The 23,394-nt window shown below is 38.3% G+C and overlaps 1 protein-coding gene and 1 long non-coding RNA gene across 2 annotated transcripts in view; one reads left to right on the top strand and one right to left on the bottom strand.

The window, feature by feature from the left end:
• LOC125166788 (uncharacterized) overlaps positions 1-2,456 on the bottom strand; it is a 151,110-nt gene extending 148,654 nt beyond the window's left edge. The window contains exon 1 of the long non-coding RNA XR_007152540.1: positions 2,374-2,456. This is a non-coding gene — a long non-coding RNA (uncharacterized LOC125166788). The remainder of the gene's footprint in view (positions 1-2,373) is intronic.
• Positions 2,457-2,997: 541 nt separating this feature from the next.
• Positions 2,998-23,394, top strand: part of LOC125165593 (putative uncharacterized protein encoded by LINC00472) — a 66,288-nt gene continuing 45,891 nt past the window's right edge. Inside the window, 2 exon segments of the mRNA XM_047858643.1 lie at positions 2,998-3,291; positions 3,293-3,437. Of these exon segments, the coding sequence (XP_047714599.1) occupies positions 3,071-3,291; positions 3,293-3,437 (366 nt within the window). The 5' untranslated portion in view covers positions 2,998-3,070.

Here is a 23,394-nt window from a genome sequence, read left to right as displayed (position 1 = left end):
GAGAACACTCTGCAGGGTCAGGTTCGAGCAATCAGAAAAACACAAGTTTTGTAAAAGCAGAGTTAAAGAGATCTAATGTCATGGTTCACAAAAGGAATTTTCCCGCATCCATGTCAGAACCAGAAAGAAAAATGAACGAATTATTTTTCTATTCTCTCTATATAGATATTATTTCACTATTCCTAATAATATCATTTTCAAATGAGTAAACTGCATTCAGTGAATTGGAGAGAAGTCAAACAGAAGCCTGATTTTTCAAAGACACATAAAAATTCAGAGGCATATCAATGATCAGAATCCAGAAGATATGAATCAAGTTATTCTTCATACTTATTCATGAGGGAGTCTTAAGATGATTGTATCTTAAATGTAACAATACAGAAAAAATCAAATTGTCAGTAGTCATATACCAAGATCATGTGATACAACTTATTAAAGGCTGTATGTTTCTGTATTTAAAAAAAAATTATCTCTACAAACTATCCCCAAAGTCACAGCTTCTCTAGTAAACATTTAAATGTGTGTTAAAACTGGCAGCTCTCTAAGAGTGACAGCTCTCTTGTTCCATATTGAACAAATGATGAAGAAATCATTGATGAAAAACTTTGAAAATATCACTTACTGAATGAAATATCACCACAATGAAGTCAGAAATATTACCCAGACAATTGATAAAATATTCTTTCCCTTTAATAAATGGGTATGGAGTCATCAATTATCAGGAAACTACCACACACTGGTTTTGACTTAAATACACTTAATAAGTCATGGTCATTGGATTCATACTGATTGATTCTTCCACAATTTTCACTCAGAAAATGAAATCTGTGCAGTTAATTAGTTGAAAATAACAACTGCTGGTTCAATTAAATTTAACAAATTTCACATTCTAGTGTTACCATATGTACATTTGTTTGAAGTAATAATTAAACTTCTGTATGAGATTGCATATTTTGGAACAAAGTAAACAAATTACATTATGACATGGAAATACCTCTAAAAATACACATTTGCTTTCCTCTTTGAAAATTAAGCACAAATGCTTTAAGTGAATCTCTAATAAATGGCTGCAAAAGTTACTTGATTATATAGGTATAAATTTGACATAGCCATTAATAACTTCTACATAAAACTATGCACACTGGCAGTCAAAGGATACATTAGATTTCTCTCTTAAAACCATATCCATTAAAAAAAGAAAAAGAAAGAAGAAAGAAAGACAAAACAAAACTTAGGAATGTTGCTTTGCTCTAGAATTAAGAGGCTGGAGCTTCATTCATATTTAAGTTATAGGAAAAATGATGGGATCAAAAAATATTTCAAGTTGGAAAAATGTGCAGAGGAAATATTGCTGGGCTTCTCGTAGGCAAGTACCTTGATACTTGCTTATTAGTAAAACAGAAAAAGAATAAACATATTTCAGGCTACTGTGCACTTGGTACAACATCTCACAAAATCTTAACAAATGCTGCCTAGGTGGATCTCAAAGCACCTTGATAAGGCATGCAGAGTTAGGGATATGATGTTTTGTTAACAGTTAGCCATTAAGAGATTTGCTCAAAGTCAATCAAGAATCGGGATCTTTTGACAAAACTCAGACTTGGTGTCTAAGCCTAAGCAAGGCATAACAGTTATAAGTGTGATTTGATTTTAACATTTGCAAATACGTGTTACCAAAAACTGTTTTCATCACGGCATAGTCCACTTTCAATAAAGAGCTCAACAAAGTTTACATGACCAACAATAACAATAGCTAAGGAATCCTATTCATATCAAATAAATAACTATAGAGTGACTATTACTTGCAAAGTATTGTGATTAACAACTAGAGTCATTTATAGCAAGTGGTTTATTCAAGTCCTTTCTCTCTATATATGATAATTTTCTATTCAGCTATTTTATCCAACCTCTACTGAAGACACTGTGTGACTTTGTTACAGAAATAAAGTTCACATTACAGATGATTTGTATATAAAACTACATTTTCACTCGAGTGCAATTTACTTTTAGGAAAAAAAAAAAAGTTGGCAGTGCCATGATCACCCGCGTTTTAGAGCAGGATAAAAACTAACCTCTGTTTCAGATACCTGGTGTTCTGGCAAATATTAATACAAATGCATCAACCTGAGGACTGTCTGTCCTGTTAGACGCTTTAAAGCAATGTTCTAAAAGTAAAGGCCTTAATTTGAACAGTCAACAGTGCTACTACGTGTTTGTGCAGTTTTCTTTCACATGAACTTTCGGCAGAAAAAGAGTTTAAAAGTAGGGATTGAGGTGACCTACAAAAGCAGTACGTCCAGCGTTCCCATTTTCGTCAACACCTTCTATTACAATACAGTAATTTAAGGACCAGACCTGCCTCCATAGACTCACTTCGTGACACAGCTCCGGCCGGCCGGACTTGACTTGCTCTGGGCGCCGGGATCTGGGTCCCACCTCAGGTCTCTGAGAGGTTTGTTCCCAGTGGATCAGGGCGGGTGTGTTGCCGGAGTCGTGTTCCATTGGCTACACTCTTGGGGACTGGCCGGGCTTTCCGACACTTGATTGGACGGAACTGCCCCCTGTAGGCCGAGATCATTGGAGGGTGCGGGAGCCAGGGGGCGGAGCGGGTTCCCCAGGATTCTTGACCGAGCGCGCTCAGCTGCGGAGCAGGGCGCCCGGCGCCCGGCCGGAGCTGGGCTGGCGGCCGCGGAGGGAGGACGGGAGGGTCCTGGCGTGGAAAGGGTCTCTAAGGAGTAGTGCGGTACCGGGGCTAGTAGCCGGCTGCCCCGAGGGCAGTTTCAGATATCCCCAGGCGGCGGCAGCTCTAAAACAGCATCTGTCACCGCTCTTACACAGTCCTCCTTGGGCCGGGCTTCGCTAGCGTCGGCTGGGAAGACGCGGGACCCAGCGTGACGAGCCCATCAGCTGTCAGGAGAGGGGCGAAGAGACCCGAGGGCGGCGGCGAGAGACACACAAAGAACGCGGTGAGCGGCGGCGGCGAAAGGGGGCGGCAAATTCGGGACGGCAACTCCCGGCCGCGCCCGCCCGTGCCGCCGCCGCCGGGGCTGGGTCCGAGGCCGCGGAGACAATGCGGCCGGGGTCCGACCCCGCGCGCCTCAGAGTGCGGGCGCCTGCGCTCCCCCGGCCCCTGTTTGACCGTCCCTCGGCTCGCCCAGCCCCCTCCCGGCCAGCTTGGCCCCCGCCCGGGGAAGGGGCGCCCCCTCGCTCCCGCAGCCGGGAAGGAAGTCGGCCCGCGGCCGCCGAGCCCGGCAACTTGCGAGCCGGGAAAAGTTTGCGGCGCCTCCGCGGGGCGGCGCGGCGCGGCCCGCCCCTGGCGTCCACGGTCACCGCCGGTGACTTTCTGGACTCGTCGTCAGCCCGGGCCGCGGCGCGGCCGGTGGCGACTGCGGGGAGGGCCAGAGTACGTCCGAGGGCTCCCGCGCAAGGGGCTGCGGGTGAGTTGGCTTTTCCGGCACGAGGGGTTTCAGCGGTCCGGGGTGTCTGGGTTTGGGAGAAGGCAAGGAGAGTGCCTTTTAATACTTTTTAGAGCAGGCGGGGAGAACAAATAAAAGTGCGATTGCTTAAGAGTCGCTGACCTGCCACTGACTTGTGAACCGTATCGGTGGGAACCTTTTAGGAGCCAGAACTACTGAGGGCCTGTGCGGCGTGGGGGTTGGGAGGTGGAAAGATTAGAAGGTCGCGCACCAGCCCTGCCTGTAACTGGCTCTGCGTGACCTTGGACAAGTGACTTAACCACTTAGATCTCCTCATCGGTGATACATGAGGCTAGAGCTACATGATCTGTGCTGTCTTCCCGTTTTTTAAATGCATCTCGGTTTGAGATTTTCCTTGGGCCTCAGCGTGGTACACGAATTATGAACCAGTAGGCCAGGATATATTTACAGGCGCATGGATTCACCTTTCAGCCTGCTGATAAGTAACTTTTAAGTCTGATGTTTTCAAACAGTAATATTTGAGGGTTTGAGAGGGTTTTTTTAGTGAGAAATAAACTATCCTTTGCTTAAAAGCACTTCTTAAAACTGATCTACTTTGCTGCACCATTTGGAGTAGTAGGAGCCAGGCTGGGGACAGAGAACCAAGCCTGAGGGTAAAGTGGCAGGTGCCTCCAGCGATCCCTTCATCCCATCTCTGACTCAATTTAGGGGGAGAACAAGGCTCTTATTATACACACGAGAGAGTAAACATGGCAGGTGTTTTGTTGTCACTGTTTTTCTGTATTGCTTCTTTCTACTGAAAACTTTTGTGTGGAGGGCAGTGGGGGAGTAGTGGTCTCTAACTTCTGGCAAACGAAAAGAAAATGTCACTTACAACCAAAGTAAGTCTTAAACTAATGTAAATCTTCCTTACAGAAACAGTAACACATAATGCAAGTACATCTTGATCTAATTTTAATGAAGGATTGAAAATAGCTGCTATGTTCAGTATCACTGATGCCAAGATGGCTTACTTACATAATCTTCTTTGTTGGGATGTGTTAGTGACGTGTATAATTTTGATAAATTATTAATGTTAAAGGTTTAGTCTGAGAATGCTTTTGGAATATTGTCATTACAGGTTGTGTTGCAATACAATGAAGTGTTAACTTTCCTTTATAATGATAACGTGCATTTTTTCCCAAAAAAGTGAAATCAAGCATTTTCCCTAACCCAAATTCTTTTAACTATTAAATAGATATTCGTCAGTACAGAATACAGGAGAAGTTATTTTGTTCTCTCAATAATAAATTTTCCCAGTTTTGTCATTATTTATGAGCATGCCTTCTAGGAGTTAGGTGCTCCACTGGACATTTTCTCTTCTCGTGGAGCTTATAACAACAAAAGATGATTTCTTTTAATGTAAGTGCATAAGTATACTCAATAAATACTCACTGGAAAAAATACCCAGTGCTCAGATAAGAATAATTTAAAATTCTTTTCGCCCATCCTTAAAGAGAATCATTATCATGCTTTAGGGGAAAGAGAGAAGGTGTCAAAGAAAACTGGCAGAAAAACCAAGCTTAATTCCAGTATCTATCCTGAAAGATTGTATTTTAAAATAGGGATACAGATTTAGAAACAGACAAAGACAATTGATAGGGTTTATAGGCAAAAGATAGCAATACTGATTTAACATAATACATTTTATGACCTAGCTTTCTTTGAAGAGCACAAACCTTTGAAAAGTTATGTTTCGTGAATTATCAGTAGTTGTTTACATTGTGATTGAATGTCTAATTAAATGGCCAAATCATAACCATAATATTTCAATAGAGTGTTATCTGATTTTTAAACTCATTGTTAAAATAACATGAAATGAACCTTTCAATGTAGTTGCATGAAGGAAAGTATACCTTTTGAAATCAACTAAATCTGCAGTTAAAAAATTAACTCCAATCTTACACCAAATATAAAATAAGCACTGGAAGTAGCATCTTTCCAAGAAGGTCTTCACTCTAGACAAATGCTATGTGTGTAGAGGGATCCTGTGTGGACCACATCATGTACAAAATATTCTGATTTTCCTAAGGGAAAATAGTCTATGTATGTGTAATAGTCTATTTGTTGACATCAGGAATTTAAGTCCCCAATATTTATAAGCCTGGAAACTTCTGGAAAGCCTTCTAGACTTATTTAAAAGTAACCACTGAACCTAAAACATGGCATTGATATTTGAACAACAAGCTGACTTTGTAGAATGTGCATTCTCCTCATAGCAGGTTTGCTGGTTTGGCTGTCTTACAGGGGGTTAGAGCAGTGAAGTGCGTATGGTCCTTTGACCACTTGTATCAGAATCTTCTGTAGCACCTGGCAAACTTCAGACTGCTGGGCAACTTCCTACACTTAAAGGATCAGAGTGTCTGTGAGCAGAACCTAGAGTCTGTATTCTTAATAGGCTTCCTCCCAAAGTGAGAATTAATCACACTAAATTTTGAGAATTAGAGTTTTCTTGCCAATGTTTAATGGCAACTGTTGCTTTCCCCAGGAACATTTAAAAAGTACTCCTACCCCACCATGCTCTCTGCCCTGATCACTTCCTCTCCAGCACCAAAATTGGTGGTTTCATCTCTTAGTTGTGGCCAGGGATCTCCTCACAAGCCACTTCTATAAGCAAGCCAAAATACCACCTACCTTCTAATTAATAAGCACAGTTAAGGCTGCTTTGGAGCACAGGGCCAAGAGACCCCTTCTACTATGGGATATTCCCACCACCCTCTCTTCCAGTCACCTCCTAAGTCAACTAGAGAGATTAAGTTTCAAGCAAATAATTGGGAATGGACCCCAAGGAGCAGAAGGTGTGAGAGGGAACAGAGCTAGAATGCAGCATGGAAACCTATCCCCTCAACATATTAACACCCATATTTGATGATTTTAGTTCTCAAGCTGATATTTTGGCAGTCAAGCGAGTGGCTGAACCCAGGCCCCATGCTGTCTGTTATTAAAACTTTCATTTGCAAACCCATAAAATGGCTTCTGTAACCTCTGTATGCATAAAACCCCAACATTTCAGTATTTTCATGTTTATTGAAGAAAAAGGGAAGAGTTTAGGAGAGAAGTTCAAAGCATAGGCTAAGGGGTCAGCCACACCTGATACAAATCCTAGCGTTGCCATTTATTAGCTAGGTGACTTTGAGCTGTACCCTCTACCTACCCTCTATGCTTTAGTTTCCTTACTTGGAAAATGAGGATAATAGTATCCGCCTCATAGGAGTTGTTTTGGTAATTATGTAATACACAAATTAGTGACATAATAATTTTCACTCAGTACATACTCCATATATGTACTTTTAATTTATTATAGTAATTTTTAAAAAATTTCTTTTCTAGCCCTGGAGAGTTGCTGTAGAAGAGGGATAAGAGAGGAAGATAACACAGGAGGAGATAAGTCACTCTGGATACAAGGGAAGGTCATACCACTATATAGTAATTATTGAGCAGAGGGGAAAGGGACAAGGGAAGGAGTAGACTGCAGTCCAGCTAATAACCTGGGTTTCCTCATGTATCACCCTGGCTCAGGTGCTGTCTCCTCTACCCCCTCCCTTTTTATACCCCTTTATTTAGTACTTAAATACTTTTCTGATTCACTTTGAGAAACATTGATTATTTTGTCTGCCTCAAAATGTTAATCTTGGTTTTGGATTTTAGGCTCTGTGATCCTCAACCTTGCAATGGCTTAGGGGTAGCAACTGTCTCCTCTTGGAATCTAGCCTTTGGAATTATTGAAGGGCAGAGATTTCTATCTCTGACCCCAAAGGAATAGATCCAGAATCCATCTCCAAATTTGCCTTGTCAGAGAAGTGTATGCCGTCAAGGCATGGCGATGTGATCAGACAGGCCACTGCCCCTGACTTTGAAAACTACCTTTACTTTCTAGAGCTCATGTACTTTCCAAAGTACTTTGTCTCTCATTAGCTTACTTTCCCCTTAACAAACAGTCCTGTAAAATATTAACATTAGTAGACAGACTCCTACAAGGCCCCTCAAATCTTGCAAGGCTATTCTTTGCTATCTTCACATTATTTTTTTTTTATTTTCCTAAAATTGAAAACCTTTCATCACTTTCTATTTGTACCCATATCAAATGGAGCCTCCTCTGCTTGGCTTATATGGTGACCTTAAAACCAATGTCCTATCCTACTCTGAATATATTCTCCACATAGTTCCTGGAACATGGAACACTTAACCACCGGCCTTAGCCCATATTGCTTCCCTTATTAGTGATGCCTCCTCGAACCGCTCAGATTCTACCCATTCTTCAGTTTCTAACTCCTCCTTGGAGCCTTCCTAGATCATTAATTCCTTAAATGTTACATCTTGCTCTGAATTCCAATGGTAGCCACAGCTATTTGGTCAATTATAACCTGGTATTAAAGTCCTAATGGAGAAAAAATATAGCATAAATTTGATAAGTAGAAGAAAACACTAGACTAAGTCAGTTTCAGAAGACTTGATGTCTACTAAAGAGCTGTGGGAGCCAAGCCAGATTGCTTTACCTTTGTGGTTTAACATTTTCTGAGCTGTTAACGTTAAGAGTTTGGGGCAGATGATGTCGATGGTTCCTTCTTATTCTGAGGCTTTGGGACAACTTGACCTTCCTAATGTCGGATAGGATTGGGGCTCTTAATTGAGTTCTTGGATAAAAAGGTCAGGAATGGGCACTCAGTTCCTTCAGGACTTGTTCTATCCCACAGATTTCTGATGCTAAACATGGCAATTTTTGAAAGCTGTCTACCTTTTTTGTTAAGGTTTTTAACCACAAGCATTCAGGGAAGGTTAATGGGGGTGAATTAGGTAGCAGGATGATGCATTAAGGATAATAAAGAGTCATTTTGTGAATGACTTCCTATGAGGGAATAAATAAGGTCAGCTATTGAATAAACCATAAATCTTAGCATTTAAAATTTACTTTGCATTTCATCTTCATTGAGTAGTGCTATATATAAAATACAGTTATATTTTCTTCTTAATCCTTTCATAAGTTGAAAAACGTTAAAATAGTCAAACTGTAGGATAGACACTAGATTACTTTCCATAGTAATACATGTTGTAAGTCTGCGTGTCTGTATGTGTGTGTGTATGTGTGTGTGTGTATCATATGCACATTACACTTAAATTAAGAAGGGTATCCCTAAGTTATAAGGTGCCATTATACATTGACCAGATTTAAGAAGAGTATCTCTTTAAAATGTGTTGACATTTAATTGACCTTTGAAAGTTCATTCTGTTAATCATACTCAAAGTGCTAAAGCTATGGTTGACTGCTCTGGTGTTTTTACATTCAATCGTGCTTAGCATATAAATTCTTCAGTATAATTGTTACTTATTTAGCAAGAGTTTCCTTTCTTTGGAAATATGAGTTGTGTTTTATTTTTGCATCTTTTTTTTAACTTTGCTTCAGACTGGATAGTGTTAGAGGTTTGAATTGAAATGCCTTCCTGTCATTAGTTGTATGGGGTGTGGCTCCTTAATATAGGAGTAATGGAAATTTCTTGCTTAGTGGAAGCATACTTTTCTTCTGGCAGAAGTTTGAGGTGTGCTGCTAAAATTTAGAGAAGCTTAGCACCTCAACACTACATATTTTTAACATAATAAAGTTTTGAAAATCTTTCAAGTCCATTTATGTAAACTAAAACTATCAGTACGAATACTTCTCAATTATTAAACAAGGACTCAAAGGATTTGTTTTCATAGTAAACTCTTAATTATATTCCTTGAATCGCTGTGAGTGGAATTTAACTTTATTATGAAGGATGTACTTATTTAAAAAAATGTCAAATATGTTTCTTTTTAAAGCATAACATTTTATTACTATCACCTAGAGAACTTCTGCGGAATTGTTTACAAATTTCTGGGTATTAAATTTATGAAATCAGTCTGTCGAAATAATTTTTAATATGGTTCACTGTCTTACCTGTTTCTAAATTAATATTTCTAATGATCATGAAAAAGTAGCTACACTTTTTGCTAAATGTTAATAGAAAAATAAAAACGTATAATTTCCTGTGTTTGCTAGCTTATCTTTGAGATTCTAGACATGGTTTGCAAAATATTTTTATCTTAAAAGCTGTTTTTAAATAGAGAAGATAAAGTTTAAACCATAGTTTTTATTTTCATGAGGTCATCTTACACTTTTCACCTGTGTAGCTCCATATTTGAGATGTGTTCTGTTCCCTGTTTTATAAGTTTTGATGTCATGATATCCTTTATTTATTCACATATTATAAGCATGGTAAACAGTCTCATCTCGTGAAACTGACCTTATTTTCTCTTCATTGTCTCTCCTTCCACAGTGTCCTTTTTTTCCCTGCCTTTTTCTGTTTCTAGTTTTACAACTTACACTGTCCTTTTCATCTCATTATAGCCCCACTTCCAAAGGAAAATAAGTTCTTTTGCCTTAGCCCAAACATTTAACTTCAAATTCTATCCTTTTTTAGAATATACAATGAAGCCTCTTAAGGAATATTATCTAAATAATGCATAAAGGATGCAAATGACTGCAGTGCTGAATTGCAATGCTGCAATGCAATGTACCTGAATAGTCAGACATAGGGTATCTCAGGCTAAGGGTGAACTCTAATACTTGCATTTTGTAAACTGGTTTCAACAGGTAGATTGATTTCTTCCTTGGCAATGAAGTGTCTCAGGACCAGGCCAGATTTGGTTAAATACAAAATGTTTAGATAAAGCATGGTTCCTTGGGTTATCTTTCCTGGCAGTTCTCCTGGATTAATGACACATACTGACAAAATCAACACATTTGCTCTTCTTTTCTGTTTGAAGTCTATTTTATCATCATACAGAGCTTTTTGTCATTTGAATCCATATATATGTATTCACAGATATTTTATTTTCATTTTACTAAACAAATTTTTATATTATTCTTTCATTTATCAAACCCTGTTCTAAATACTTTAAAAATATTAGTTTATTTAATTATCTTGACTCTACAGTTATAGCTATCACTATATAATTATAGTTATTATTATTGTACAATTGAGACAACTAAGACACAGAGTTTTATTTAATGGTGGGCCTTAAATGAGGGGAGAATGATAAGGGTAGGCAGAGTGGATAACTTAGCAGTAGTGCTAAGAATCAACAGGAAGATCTGAAAGAGTTTTGGGAAGATGAGTCTACATGGAAAGGGTCAGAGACTTAGCTCAACCTAGTCCTAATTAGCAATATGTCTTCCGTTCTCAATTGTAAGCCTTGGGCAGAATCAAGAGCCAAACTTAGGAGACACTCCTCAGTCCTGGGAAGTTATCATTGCATGAGAAGTGACCATTGCCATGGGTTTCAGCTGAGGTGGGCTGTACTGGCTCGTTGTGATTCTCAGGGTTGCATGAACCTATATACCTTACCTCCTCCTAGCATTTCTTAGGACTCCAGCTTCTTTCCTCCTGCAGAGTTTTTAACTTCTCTCTCTACTGGAAACTTGGGCATTGTAAATACAAGTGGCGAATTTTTTTTTCCCCAGTCTAACCCCAGCCCGCTTCATTTTGTCTTCTTGCCCTAATTTGTGCATTATTTTGAAAATGTCAGTAGTGTTTACGTGTGTGTGTGTGTATGTGTGTGTGTGTGTGTGTGTGTGTGTATTGTATGAAGTTTAGGGACTGATGTTAAGCAGCAAGATTAAAGGACAAAGTTATCTTTTCTGTTGGAATTGGGGATGGAAGAAGATAAGAGAACAGCTAAACGCAAGAAATATAAAGGAGAGAGACAGAGAAAAGATATGTGGAGAAAAAACGGTGGTGAAAAATTGAAGAAAGAGAATTACTGATTTGCTTCACACCCACACCTCCTCCCCAACTTCACACTAATGGAGGCGATTTCTCTCTCTTTTGCCTGACATGAGGTTCACCAGGAAGTTATTCGCCTTGGGAGTGGAAAATTTCTCCCTTTTGCATTTTGAGACTTGGGTGTGCTGCTTTGAGATGCCACTGGTATCTAAGTGATATTTGTTTATACTGGATACTTTTCACGGTAGCCTTTGTGGATGGGGCTTAGAATACAAACAATACTGTTAGCAGAACTGCAGGTACTCGATTGCTATGTTTATTTTATTAGTTAAAAAACTGCCAGAGCCCTAGGACTTCTGAGCACATTTAAAAAATACCAGAGGCAATTTTAAGAAATGCTTTAGAAAGAAAAAATAAGAAAAGTTAGGACCTTCAGGCTCTAGAATGCCAACCAACATGGTAGGTTTCTTTTCAATTAATGTTTTCAAAACCTCTAAATTAGGGTAGTTTCACTAGTTATTGTCTAAAGTGGGTTCAAATTACTCTTCTTATATATAAGTCTTCATTTCTTAGTAGATAATTTAGGTAAAATTGTGGTACTTTTGTTGCATAGAATGTAAAACTAAGGTTAATTCTTTAGGGAATTTGGGATTTTTTTGGATGCTGCTTATTAAATCATCTCTAATGACTTCTTGGTCAGTTCACAGGTCTGAATATATTTCTTAATAATTTGCAATTGTATTGGGACAGAATCACTGAAATTGTGATGTTCCCAGATAACTCTAACATATATGGTCACTTTTATCCTTAAACTTTCTGAAAATTCATTTTATAATTCCCTGAAGTCTCTCTCTATCCTAGTCTCTGTAGAAAGGTACATTATTTAGCAGCATTTATGAAAAACACCCAGTTTAAAAATTATTGAACTAATCTAAATGGTAAAAGTTTTGATATGAAGAAATTAATTTATTTTTAAATGGTTGTTTCTCAGGTAGAGGGCCCCAGTCTTCACAGGTTTGATTAGATCTCCATTAGTAAAGCAAAGAAAATGAAAGATTTTTTTCTGTCACTGCATGACAATAACATTGTTCAGACATTTGAAGAATCACTAATAAATTACCCTTCTAGAACAGAAAGGGAGAAGAGGAACTTTTCTTTCTCGTTTGTTCATTTTCATTTTACCCTTTCCTGTAACCATGGAAATTTTTACTTCGCTCCACTGTTCATCAAAAGTTTCCCATTTGTACATTCTAGATTACTACCATATTAAATTTTCTTAGAATTAGACAGAAACAGAACCTGGGCATTTAGAAGCGAATGGAAATCATCCCATGCCTTCTCAGATTCTCCTCCCCAAATGCAAGAGGAGCAAAACAGAAGTTGGTGGCTCCTCACTGTTGCTTCTGTGGCTGTCCTGTTTGGTTGACCTAAGCTTTTTTACTTCCATTCTTAATGCTAAAATCTACAAATGAAATTAGGGCCACTTATACTGTATTTCCCTCATCACCCATCCCTAGTGGTTCAAATTTAGCACAAATCTGCTGTGAGTACATATTAATTAGGCTAATATAATAGGATGAAATTATAACATGAGTTTTTCAATAACTGTATTTTGAATAGAAGTATGATTTTAGCTTATGAGTTTAGTTATTTTGTTGGAAATCTAGAAAATCCTTATGTGAACAACTAAACTGCTGATAGCCCCAAACAGTGTAAGTCAATCATTAACTTGCAGTAAACCCTGCTGAAAGTGTCTTTGATTTTGAGATGCAGTGAGCTATTTCAAATTAAGTTTCCCATTTCTACATGGAGTGGTGTGGAGGTCTTGTAACCTGATTTCAAGGTTGAACTCTGAATAAGACTTTTTTTGTCCCTGTTTTCTGTATGCGATGTCACCTCAGGTAAAAGGTATATGAGCCTCTTTTCTTTTGCTATTTATAACCCAAATCTCATGCCAGACAGTCTTGGAGACAATTAAGTTCTTCTATAGAAAATTTCATAAGTCATCTACTAACTACTGTGCCTGTAAATATATACTCTCAAACTATTTTGTAGTCCGGCTATTTTTAAAAATGTGTGGGTGTGGGAAGTGATGGTGAATGAAGTCAGGGTAATTGGTGCTTCTTTGTATTAAGAAAAATCACACTAGGTAAAGGAAGACTTTTCTATGATTTGTATATGTTTAATTTCAAAAAATCCTTCCAACCCTCTCCTACTTCAGCTCCTACCCCTACCTCATAAATTCAAGCAATGAATGAAGGAATTAGAGTCATAGGATTTTATAGCTGGAAGGATTTTAGAGCAAATCTGATTAACTCTTTTATTACACTTGAGGAAATTGATATTCAGTGATGTCAAATGAGATCATATAGCTGTTTAAAATTACAAATGACAGGGGCGCCTGGGTGGCTCGGTCGGTTAAGCGTCCGACTTTGGCTCAGGGCATGATCTCACAGTCTGTGAGTTCGAGCCCCGCGTCAGGCTCTGTGCTGACCGCTCAGAGCCTGGAGCCTGTTTCGGATTCTGTGTCTCCCTCTCTCTCTGCCCCTCCCCTGTTCATGCTCTGTCTCTCTCTGTCTCAAAAATAAATAAACGCTAAAAATAATTTAAAAAAAAATAAAATTCCAAATGACATTAGTAGTTTATTTCCATTAGTAAACACTGTTCTGATTAATCTCCCTTAACATGTTCAGAATCAGACGGTAATAATGAAAAATAACTAACATGTGTATGGTACTTTATCATATGTATGTCACTCCTCAGAAGAACTCTATAAGGTATAGGTATCATAGTTTCCATTCACAGAGAAAATTGGCTCAGAGATCTGTCCATGCCAGTCTCCATCAAAAGGGCCCAAGACTCCCATCTTCTCACCTTGGCAGAAGCTTCAGCTGGTCTCAAGACAGTTCTCACATCTTTTGTGTTATAGCTTTGGCTTTAAACTTGAACCAATTATTAACTTTCATCTATTTTATCACTTTTAAAGAGGAAAAATTTTTAAAGAGCTATGAGCTTATAAATTTTGCAAAAGGGAGCCTGGGTGGCTCAGTCGGTTAAGCGTCCGACTTCGGCTCAGGTCATGATCTCACGGTTTGTGAGTTCGAACCCCGCGTTGGGCTCTGTGCTGACAGCTCAGAGCCTGGAGCCTGCTTCACATTCTGTGTCTCCCTCTCTCTCTCTGCCCCTTCCCTGTTCATGCTGTGTCTCTCTCTGTCTCAAAAATAAATAAACACTAAAAAAAATTAAATTTTGCAAAAGAAAGATGCTGGATAATTTAAAATAAGGTATATTTTAAGAATCTCCTTATCAACGTTTTAAAAATTCAGCCAGTATATATTGAGTACCTACTATGTGAAAGACACATTATGGGCTGCTCCAGTAGACACAATAGTGATTGAGACAGAATCAAGGCCTTCAGGGAAGAGGCTCATGCAATCTTCTCTCCCTTCAAAGGATTACCTGCATAGAGAACTGTTCTTAAGAAATGTATGGCACTGTCTACATTACTCTTGAGATAAGAAAGCTACTACATTTCACCCTTGTGTTAGGGATGCCGACCCCCAGCACAGTCAAAACTCCATGTATAATTTATGACTCCCTAAAACTTTACTAATAGCCTACTGGTTGACCAGAAGTCTTACTGATAATACAAACAAGCAATTAACACATATTTTATATATGTATTATATACTGTTTTATTACAGTACAGTAAGCTAGAGAAAAAAGTTACTATGAAAATCATAAGGAAGAGAAAATACATTTACAATACTGTGCTGTATTTACCTAAAACAATTATATGTAAGTGAACTTGTGCTGCTCACACCTGTGTTGTTGAAGGGTCGGCTGTAATTCTTATGTCTGAAATGGATCAATTTTTTCTGAATATTTGTATTAAAGTATTCACATTCAAGAAAACTTTTAAAATACAGAAAAGTAGGGGGCATCTGGGTGGTTCAGTTAGTTAAATGTCAGACTCTTGACCTCAGTGCAGGTCATGAGTTCATTGGGCTCCCTGCTGGGCATGGAACTTACTTAAAAAAAAAAAAAAAAAGAAATACAGAAAAGTAGAAAGAAAAAAGTCACATGTATATTCTGCATTTTACCATGGTAATATTTATGTCATACATACGGTTTTTTTGTTGGCTTTTCTTTTACCTGATGGGGTAGATAATGTTCTGTATCATTGTATAGCTTTGTAAACATGTTTTAATGATTATGTAATTTTAGAAAGAGTCGGTTTCTATGTGTGTCAATAATCTGGCTATTCTATGGCAATTACTGATGTTATTTTATACAAAATGATTAATAAAGTCTCTAACCTGGGCTACTACTAAGAAATACTTTCTAAAGGTATTTGAAAAAAATAATGAGCCAAGTAGCAGATTACTTTCAAATCTTTAAGAGCATCAAAATAATTTTATTTACTTAAAATTGAAATGTCAACTATGTGTAGTTTGACCTACATTAGAAATGGATTTTTTGAAATTGTGAAATGTATAAACATATATTTTTAATAATTATTTTTGAGAGAGATAAAGAGAGGACGAGCAGGGGAGGGGCAGAGAAAGAGGGAAATACAGCATCCAAAGCAGGCTCCAGGCTCTGAGCTGTCGGCACAGGGCTCAACACAGGGCTCAAACCCACGAACCATGAGATCATGACCTGAGCCAAAGTTGGATACTTAACCTACTGAGCTGCCCAGGTGCCCCAAACAGAAATATTTTTTGAATACAGTTTCCTTTAGAGAATTGTGTTCTTCTGAAATCATTCCTCATTACTCTGAAGGTAAAGTATTAATCATGATGAATTTTTACTATTGGAGGAAATTTAACCTTACAGCTTTAAGAAAAACAAGAACTTCTGAATTCTGCCATGTGATTATTACAGTGAAATTTATCTTAAATTCACCTTAATGGCCCTTTAGAAATATGATTTTATGTTTCAACAGGACTAGGAAAGTATCCCTAGGTGAGAGTTGCCTTTTTTTTTTAAGGTTATTTATTTTTGAGAGAGAGAACATGGGGGAGGGGCCGAGAGAGAGGGAGAGAGAGGACCCAAAGTGGGCTCTGCACTGACAGAAGACAGCTTGATGTGGGGCTCAAACCCACAAACGCTGAGATCATGACCTGAAGCAAAGTCTGACGCCTTAATCACTTAACTGACTGAGCCACCCAGGCACCCTGAGAGTTGCTCTTTGTGAAGAGTCTGATGGAAACCTGAAGTGGGGAAAAGCTGAGCCAGCAGGTTGTCAGAGGGATGCAGCCTAGGAACTGCTGCCAGTGATATGCCTGAGGGAAGGGAAGGAGAGGGGATGGGAGGAGTTGGATGGAAAGTCCCTTATTAGCCTGAAGGCTAGGATGCCCTGACCCTCTGGAATCCCCCTCCCTAATGAGAAAGCCAGCCAGAGTAGGAGAGAGGCTGGGGCAGATGGAAGAGTAAGGTAATAATAACCAAAAAACTGATAAACTGGAAGAGTTCCTGACTGGAGGACCCTGGCCTAAACTGTAAATCAGTATTATTTTAAAGGAGATTTTGGCAAATGAATAAATACATGTTGGTGAATGAGTGAATGAATTGTTTTATCACCAAAAGATCTGGATATTTGTTTCTACTCTTAAAGTATTTTTTTCATTAATTTTTATGCCCAATTTACAGTGCAAACACAATTTTTATTGAATTTTCACTGTCTCATATTTATTCAAACTAACACCTTCCCCAACTGCACAAATGATTTAGAAGAGCTTACAATAGGCAAAATATCAGAATAGGAAAGTGAGTGTATGATTCCAGCTCTCCAATCCTAGTGTTCCCATCTGTGTGATGATGATAGTAAATGTTTCATCATACCATGGCAGGGATAAAATGAGATCATGCATAAACATTGCTTGGCATACAACAAAAATGATGTATTAAAGTTAAGGCTATAAGCTTGATACATACAGTTTATTAAGCTTAATTCTCTATTTCTCACTACCATTTTATTAGAGATTGTTAATTGAACCAAAAATACTTACATTAATATCTAGAGTAGAAGAGATTTTATTCTTTGTAACTGTAAGCCCTATACTATCCAAGATACTGCTTTTCTTCCTAGAATTTGAGTTTCTCAATCTTGCATGTATGCACAATCCATGGAAAAATGTTCCCAGTAAATTCCTACAGCCTCCATCCATTTTCAACAGGCAATGGGTGGGTAGGTCTATATTTCTATTAATTACCAAAAAAAGCAAGGAAAAGTTCAACATTGTCATTAGCAAGAAATAAAATAGGATTTGGGGTGCTTGGGTGGCTCAGTCAGGTAAGCGTCCCACTCTTCTTTTGACTCAGGTCATGATCCTGGGGTTGTGCAATCAAGCCCCACATCGGTCTCTGCTCTGAGGGTGGAGTATGCTTGGGATTCTCTCTCTCTCCCTCTGCCCCTCTCCCTGACTCATGCACTCTTTCTCTCTCTAAAATTAAAAAAAAAAGAAATATAATAATTAGAAGACTGAATTAGGCTAACAGTGTGGACTACTAAGTATAAATAGAAGAAAGTGAAGATGAATTTCGAAGGGACAATTTTGTACAAAAGTTGTGCATTTATTTTACTTCCATTTCAGATCACTTCTATGTATGCTTTCTATGAAAGGAAACAGAAACTACTTGTGTTTTTTGTCTGTAGGTGGCTTTTCTGAAGGAAAGGATAGAGGCCAAATTCCAATACTGTTGACACAGTTGCCTGGGACTTTGGCCTCCAGAGAGATGGTACGTGGAAGGATGCAGAGCACAACCTGGACTCTAGGCCCTATGGTGGCATGAAGCACCCATTCCTTGGGTGCCGCTGTAAACCTTCAGAGGCTAGAGCAGGTGGAGGTTAGATGGACACAGAGGAGATACGTGGAACCAGAGGGAAAAGCCTCACCTATATGTCCCTTTGCATTTCCATGGCCCAGGGAGAGTCCTAGTATATATAAATAAGTTGACCAGTAAAGCAGTGATACTCCCACCACCTGCTGATAAGTGCCTAAAACCTCACCATTCAAATGTAGGCCATTTAATTTAAAAACTCTGATATGTTAAAATCCAGAGAATTGTGTGTATTAGCAGAAGGAGGTAATGGAGCTTGAGTGGCTATAATATTTTAAGCTGTTCTAAGTTGTTCACAGCTTAGGAAAATGTGTGATTATAGAATCAATAAGAGGGCTCAAGACTGAATGGTTTAGGGTAGCTAAGAAAAAAAAATTATTTTTTTAATTCAAATCCAAGTTAGTTAACATATTGTGTAGTAATGGTTTCAGGACTGAAACTTAGTGATTCGTCACTTACATATAACACCCAGTGCATATAACACCCAAATGCACTCCTTAATGCCCATTCCCCATTTAGCCCATCCCCCACCCAACGCCCTGCCATCAACCCACAGTTTGTTCTTTATATGTAAGTGTCTCTTATGGTTTGTCCACCTCTCTGTTTTTCTCTCATTTTTACTTCCCTTCCCCTACATTCATCTGTTTTGTTCCTTAAATTACACATGAGTGAAATCATATGTCTTTCTCTAATTTCGTTTAGCATACATAATACACTAATTCCGCCCACGTTGTTGCAAATGGCAAGATTTATTCTTTTTGATCGCTGAGTAATATTCCATTGTGTGTATGTACCACATCTTTTTTTTTTTTATGAAATTTATTGACAAATTGGTTTCCATACAACACCCAGTGCTCATCCCAAAAGGTGCCCTCCTCAATACCCATCACCCACCCTCTCCTCCCTCCCACCCCCCATCAACCCTCAGTTTGTTCTCAGTTTTTAAGTCTCTTATGCTTTGGCTCTCTCCCATTCTAACCTCTTTTTTTTTTTTTCCTTCCCCTCCCCCATGGGTTCCTGTTAAGTTTCTCAGGATCCACATAAGAGTGAAACCATATGGTATCTGTCTTTCTCTGTTTGGCTTATTTCACTTAGCATCACACTCTCCAGTTCCATCCACGTTGCTACAAAAGGCCATATTTCATTTTTTCTCATTGCCACGTAATATTCCATTGTGTATATAAACCACAATTTCTTTATCCATTCATCAGTTGATGGACATTTAGGCTCTTTCCATAATTTGGCTATTGTTGAGAGTGCTGCTATGAACATTGGGGTACAAGTGGCCCTATGCATCAGTGCTCCTGTATCCCTTGGATAAATTCCTAGCAGTGCTATTGCTGGGTCATAGGGTAGGTCTATTTTTAATTTTTGAGGAACCTCCACACTGCTTTCCAGAGTGGCTGCACCAATTTGCATCCCCACCAACAGTGCAAGAGGGTTCCCGTTTCTCCACATCCTCTCCAGCATCTATAGTCTCCTGATTTGTTCATTTTGGCCACTCTGACTGGCGTGAGGTGATACCTGAGTGTGGTTTTGATTTGTATTTCCCTGATAAGGAGTGACGCTGAACATCTTTTCATGTGCCTGTTGGCCATCCGGATGTCTTCTTTAGAGAAGTGTCTATTCATGTTTTCTGCCCATTTCTTCACTGGGTTATTTGTTTTTTGGGTGTGGAGTTTGGTGAGCTCTTTATAGATTTTGGATACTAGCCCTTTGTCCGATATGTCATTTGCGAATATCTTTTCCCATTCCGTTGGTTGCCTTTTAGTTTTGTTGGTTGTTTCCTTTGCTGTGCAGAAGCTTTTTATCTTCATAAGGTCCCAGTAATTCACTTTTGCTTTTAATTCCCTTGCCTTTGGGGATGTGTCGAGTAAGAGATTGCTACGGCTGAGGTCAGAGAGGTCTTTTCCTGCTTTCTCCTCTAAGGTTTTGATGGTTTCCTGTCTCACATTTAGGTCCTTTATCCATTTTGAGTTTATTTTTGTGAATGGTGTGAGAAAGTGGTCTAGTTTCAACCTTCTGCATGTTGCTGTCCAGTTCTCCCAGCACCATTTGTTAAAGAGGCTGTCTTTTTTCCATTGGATGTTCTTTCCTGCTTTGTCAAAGATGAGTTGGCCATACGTTTGTGGGTCTAGTTCTGGGGTTTCTATTCTATTCCATTGGTCTATGTGTACCACATCTTCTTTATTTGTCAGTCGATGGACATTTGGGCTCTTTCCATACTTTGGCGATTGTCCATAGTGCTGCTATAAACATTGGAGTGCATGTGTCCCTCCAAATCAGCATTTTTGTATCCTTTGAATAAATACCTTGTAGTGCAATTGCTGGGTCATAGGGAAGAAAAAATTTTAAACTTTTAACTGGGACCAGTCCTAAACTATCCACCACCAGGAGGACTTAATCCTTCAAAGAGTTAAAACTAATATGAGGAACACTATAAAAACTGACTAGGATATAGACATCCAGAATTGCACTTTTGGGTGTGGAGACTCTTAGGAACCTTATCTACTGGGGCTAGAGCACCCAGTGTTCCTATCGTTTTGAACTAAGTTGTTTTCTGTGAACATTTCCAGTGTTATAAAAGACAGTATGTAGGATCTCATGTATTGGACACAATTGAGTCTTATTCTGGCATATTTGTGTTTAATTCATGATTTTTTAATTGGATTTACTGGTATTATTTCTCAAATAGTGACAAGAGTTTTTTGTCTCAAGCAAATTTATTTAGTTACATCTTTCTAGGTTAGTAGTTCTCTGCCAAGAAAATACGGCAAAATCATTTGATAGCTTTTGCAAAATACACACACTCAGACCTTCCCCTTCTGAATAACAATTGCAAAACGGATGGGGCAAGAGGTAGTGCAGGTATGTGGTGTTAGAAGAAGCTATCCTGATAATTCCATTGCCAGCTTCTCATTTTGAAAATTGCTGTTCTAATGGAACCAATACTGTTCAATTACCAGAAAACAAGCAAAGAGTTTAACATTGAATCTCACTTAAACTTGGCAAAATTGTTCAGTATCTTGTTGGAATAAATCCACTTTACCTTCCATGTAGATTTCATCTAGCTAGTGTCTTGCTAAAAAGGAAGTCCATGTATACAGGCAGTGAAATATACTGTGTTGATGCTTGTTAAACACCCTTCCATTTATGTACACTTGTAACTGAAATTTTATTGTCTTCCATGCTCTGGAGGATTTTTTGTATTTATTCATAAGAGTTCTGAGCAAAAGGCTGGATTTTCAAAGTTGTGCTAAGGTTTAATATCTGTTTAACATGTTCATTGATTGTTATTTGAGGTTATTTGCCTAATATGTACCAGTCACCATTTTTAGTTTGTAGGTTAAAGTTATTTAAAAGTGGTAAAATTCCAAGACAAGTACGGGCTCTGTCACTTTGAGAAAAATTTATGAAGTAAAAATATTTTCTTTTGGTACACAGTTACTGTTATACAATGTCTTCACAGGGTGTAAAGGCTTGGTATTTATCTGTTTTAATTACAGAGTACAGAGTATGGTGCCAGAGTACGGTTAGTATTTGTGACTAACTTAAAAGAAGTGAGTGTCTTGGTGAGAAGTTCACAAGGTTGGTAGCTATAGCTGAGTTTGGTGAACTGACTAGAGCTCCAGTCAGCGATGGTATATGTGAATGCCAAGTACTAAGAATTTCAGGAATGTAGAATTGCACAGCACTGATAAAGTTTGCTTTGTTCCCCTATGTGACTTGACCCATTGAGAAAACGTGGTTCCCTAGGAAGTTTTAATAGTTCAAAGTCCTTAGTTAATAAAGAAAAAGGGCTCAACATAATTCAGCTTGTTTTCACCTGCTGCCTCAAAGATTAACTTTCTTAACCTTAATGGGATAGAGTTACCCTTTGCTTTGAGAAAGTAATTTATGGAGCTCTTCACATTTGTTAGTTTCAGTAAACATGACACTGTTTGTGTGGATTTTGTTTTGGTTTTGGGTTTGGTGTCCCAAACTACTAAGACTTTTGCAACCTGAGAATCTTATGGTAACTTCTTCTAAAAAATCTCAGGGAAAGGCACACCCACTGTTCTGTATTAACTTAATCTTTCACTAGACTAGGAAGCATTTCGAATTCCTTCAGGAGAGTAGTGACCGATAGAGTTTAACCTTCACTTTTCCTCATTTATTTTCATAAGAGAATGGGAGTGGAATTCAAAACATTCAAATTTGGAGTTAATGTGCGTCACTCTGTTGCGAGTGATAGGTTCTGTGTTTTTCCAGTGGGAAACTTTGATCCACAAACTGATCTATGCCTGTTATAGACCTCATTATTACTTTCTACTTTTCTCCTGATTGTTGCATACTCTTTCAAAAACCAGCTGACTATACAAGTTGTCTCTGGGAGCAGATTTCAGAGCAAGAGTGGTATATAAAAGCACGTAAGTCTCTTTTTTTTAATCAGAATTTATAATGTTTGAAATAGACCTTTTATATTTTCATTGCGAGTCTAAGTTCACTTAAGTGTAGTATATAATGTTAATGTGTACTTTATGTTGTTAACATAATTTAATTTCTCTGTTTGGTCATTTTCACTCAAAGAGGGATTTTAAATTGCATAATACGAATTGGAGCCCTATTAAGTAATTCTGCCTTGTTTATTTCTTAGCTAACAATAATGATGAAAGCAATTTGCATATATTTTCTTAGTCTGTCACAAAATCCTACAGGAACTTGGTAGATGATTAACAGACATGAAGCTTTTTATTTTAATATTGAGACATTTTCTAGAATATTTCTGCATTGGAATGAGAGTTGAGTAACATACACAATTACTTCTTGTGCATCTTAGAAACACCTGCTAGGAACCAGTATGCAGGTTAACAAAACAGAAAGAAGGTATATCCCTCTTGACAGTGAGCGACTGTAAACATCCTCGACTGGAAGCTGTGAAGCCACAGATGGGCTTTCAGTCGGATGTTTGCAGCTGCCTACTGCCTCAGACTTCAAGGAGCAGTTATCTTGTTAACTAAAACTGAATACCTTGCTTTCTTTTTGATTCATTTTTACAGAGCTTGGGTGAAAATGGTATGAATTAAATGACTTTTAAACTATCTCTTTGCATCTTCAGAGGACTTCAGCGGGGCAGGAGGAGAGGTGCTCTGTGTATTGAATTTGCAATATCAAAAAAGAAAGGGAAAGAAAAGAAAAGAGACAAAGTATTCCTGAGAGAAGTGAGGAAATGTTTTATAGTATTTCTGTTCTAAAAAAAAAAAAGTGTACTAGGGCAATAGTTCACAAATCACTCTAAACAGTGATTTGTCCTGCTGTTTAGATGTAATTTCAAAATATGTGTTTTTTAG

This window comes from Prionailurus viverrinus, chromosome B2 (genome assembly GCF_022837055.1).
Source record: "Prionailurus viverrinus isolate Anna chromosome B2, UM_Priviv_1.0, whole genome shotgun sequence".
In the NCBI taxonomy this organism is placed as follows: Eukaryota; Metazoa; Chordata; class Mammalia; order Carnivora; family Felidae; genus Prionailurus; species Prionailurus viverrinus.
This window is presented reverse-complemented; position numbering and strand designations above follow the sequence as displayed.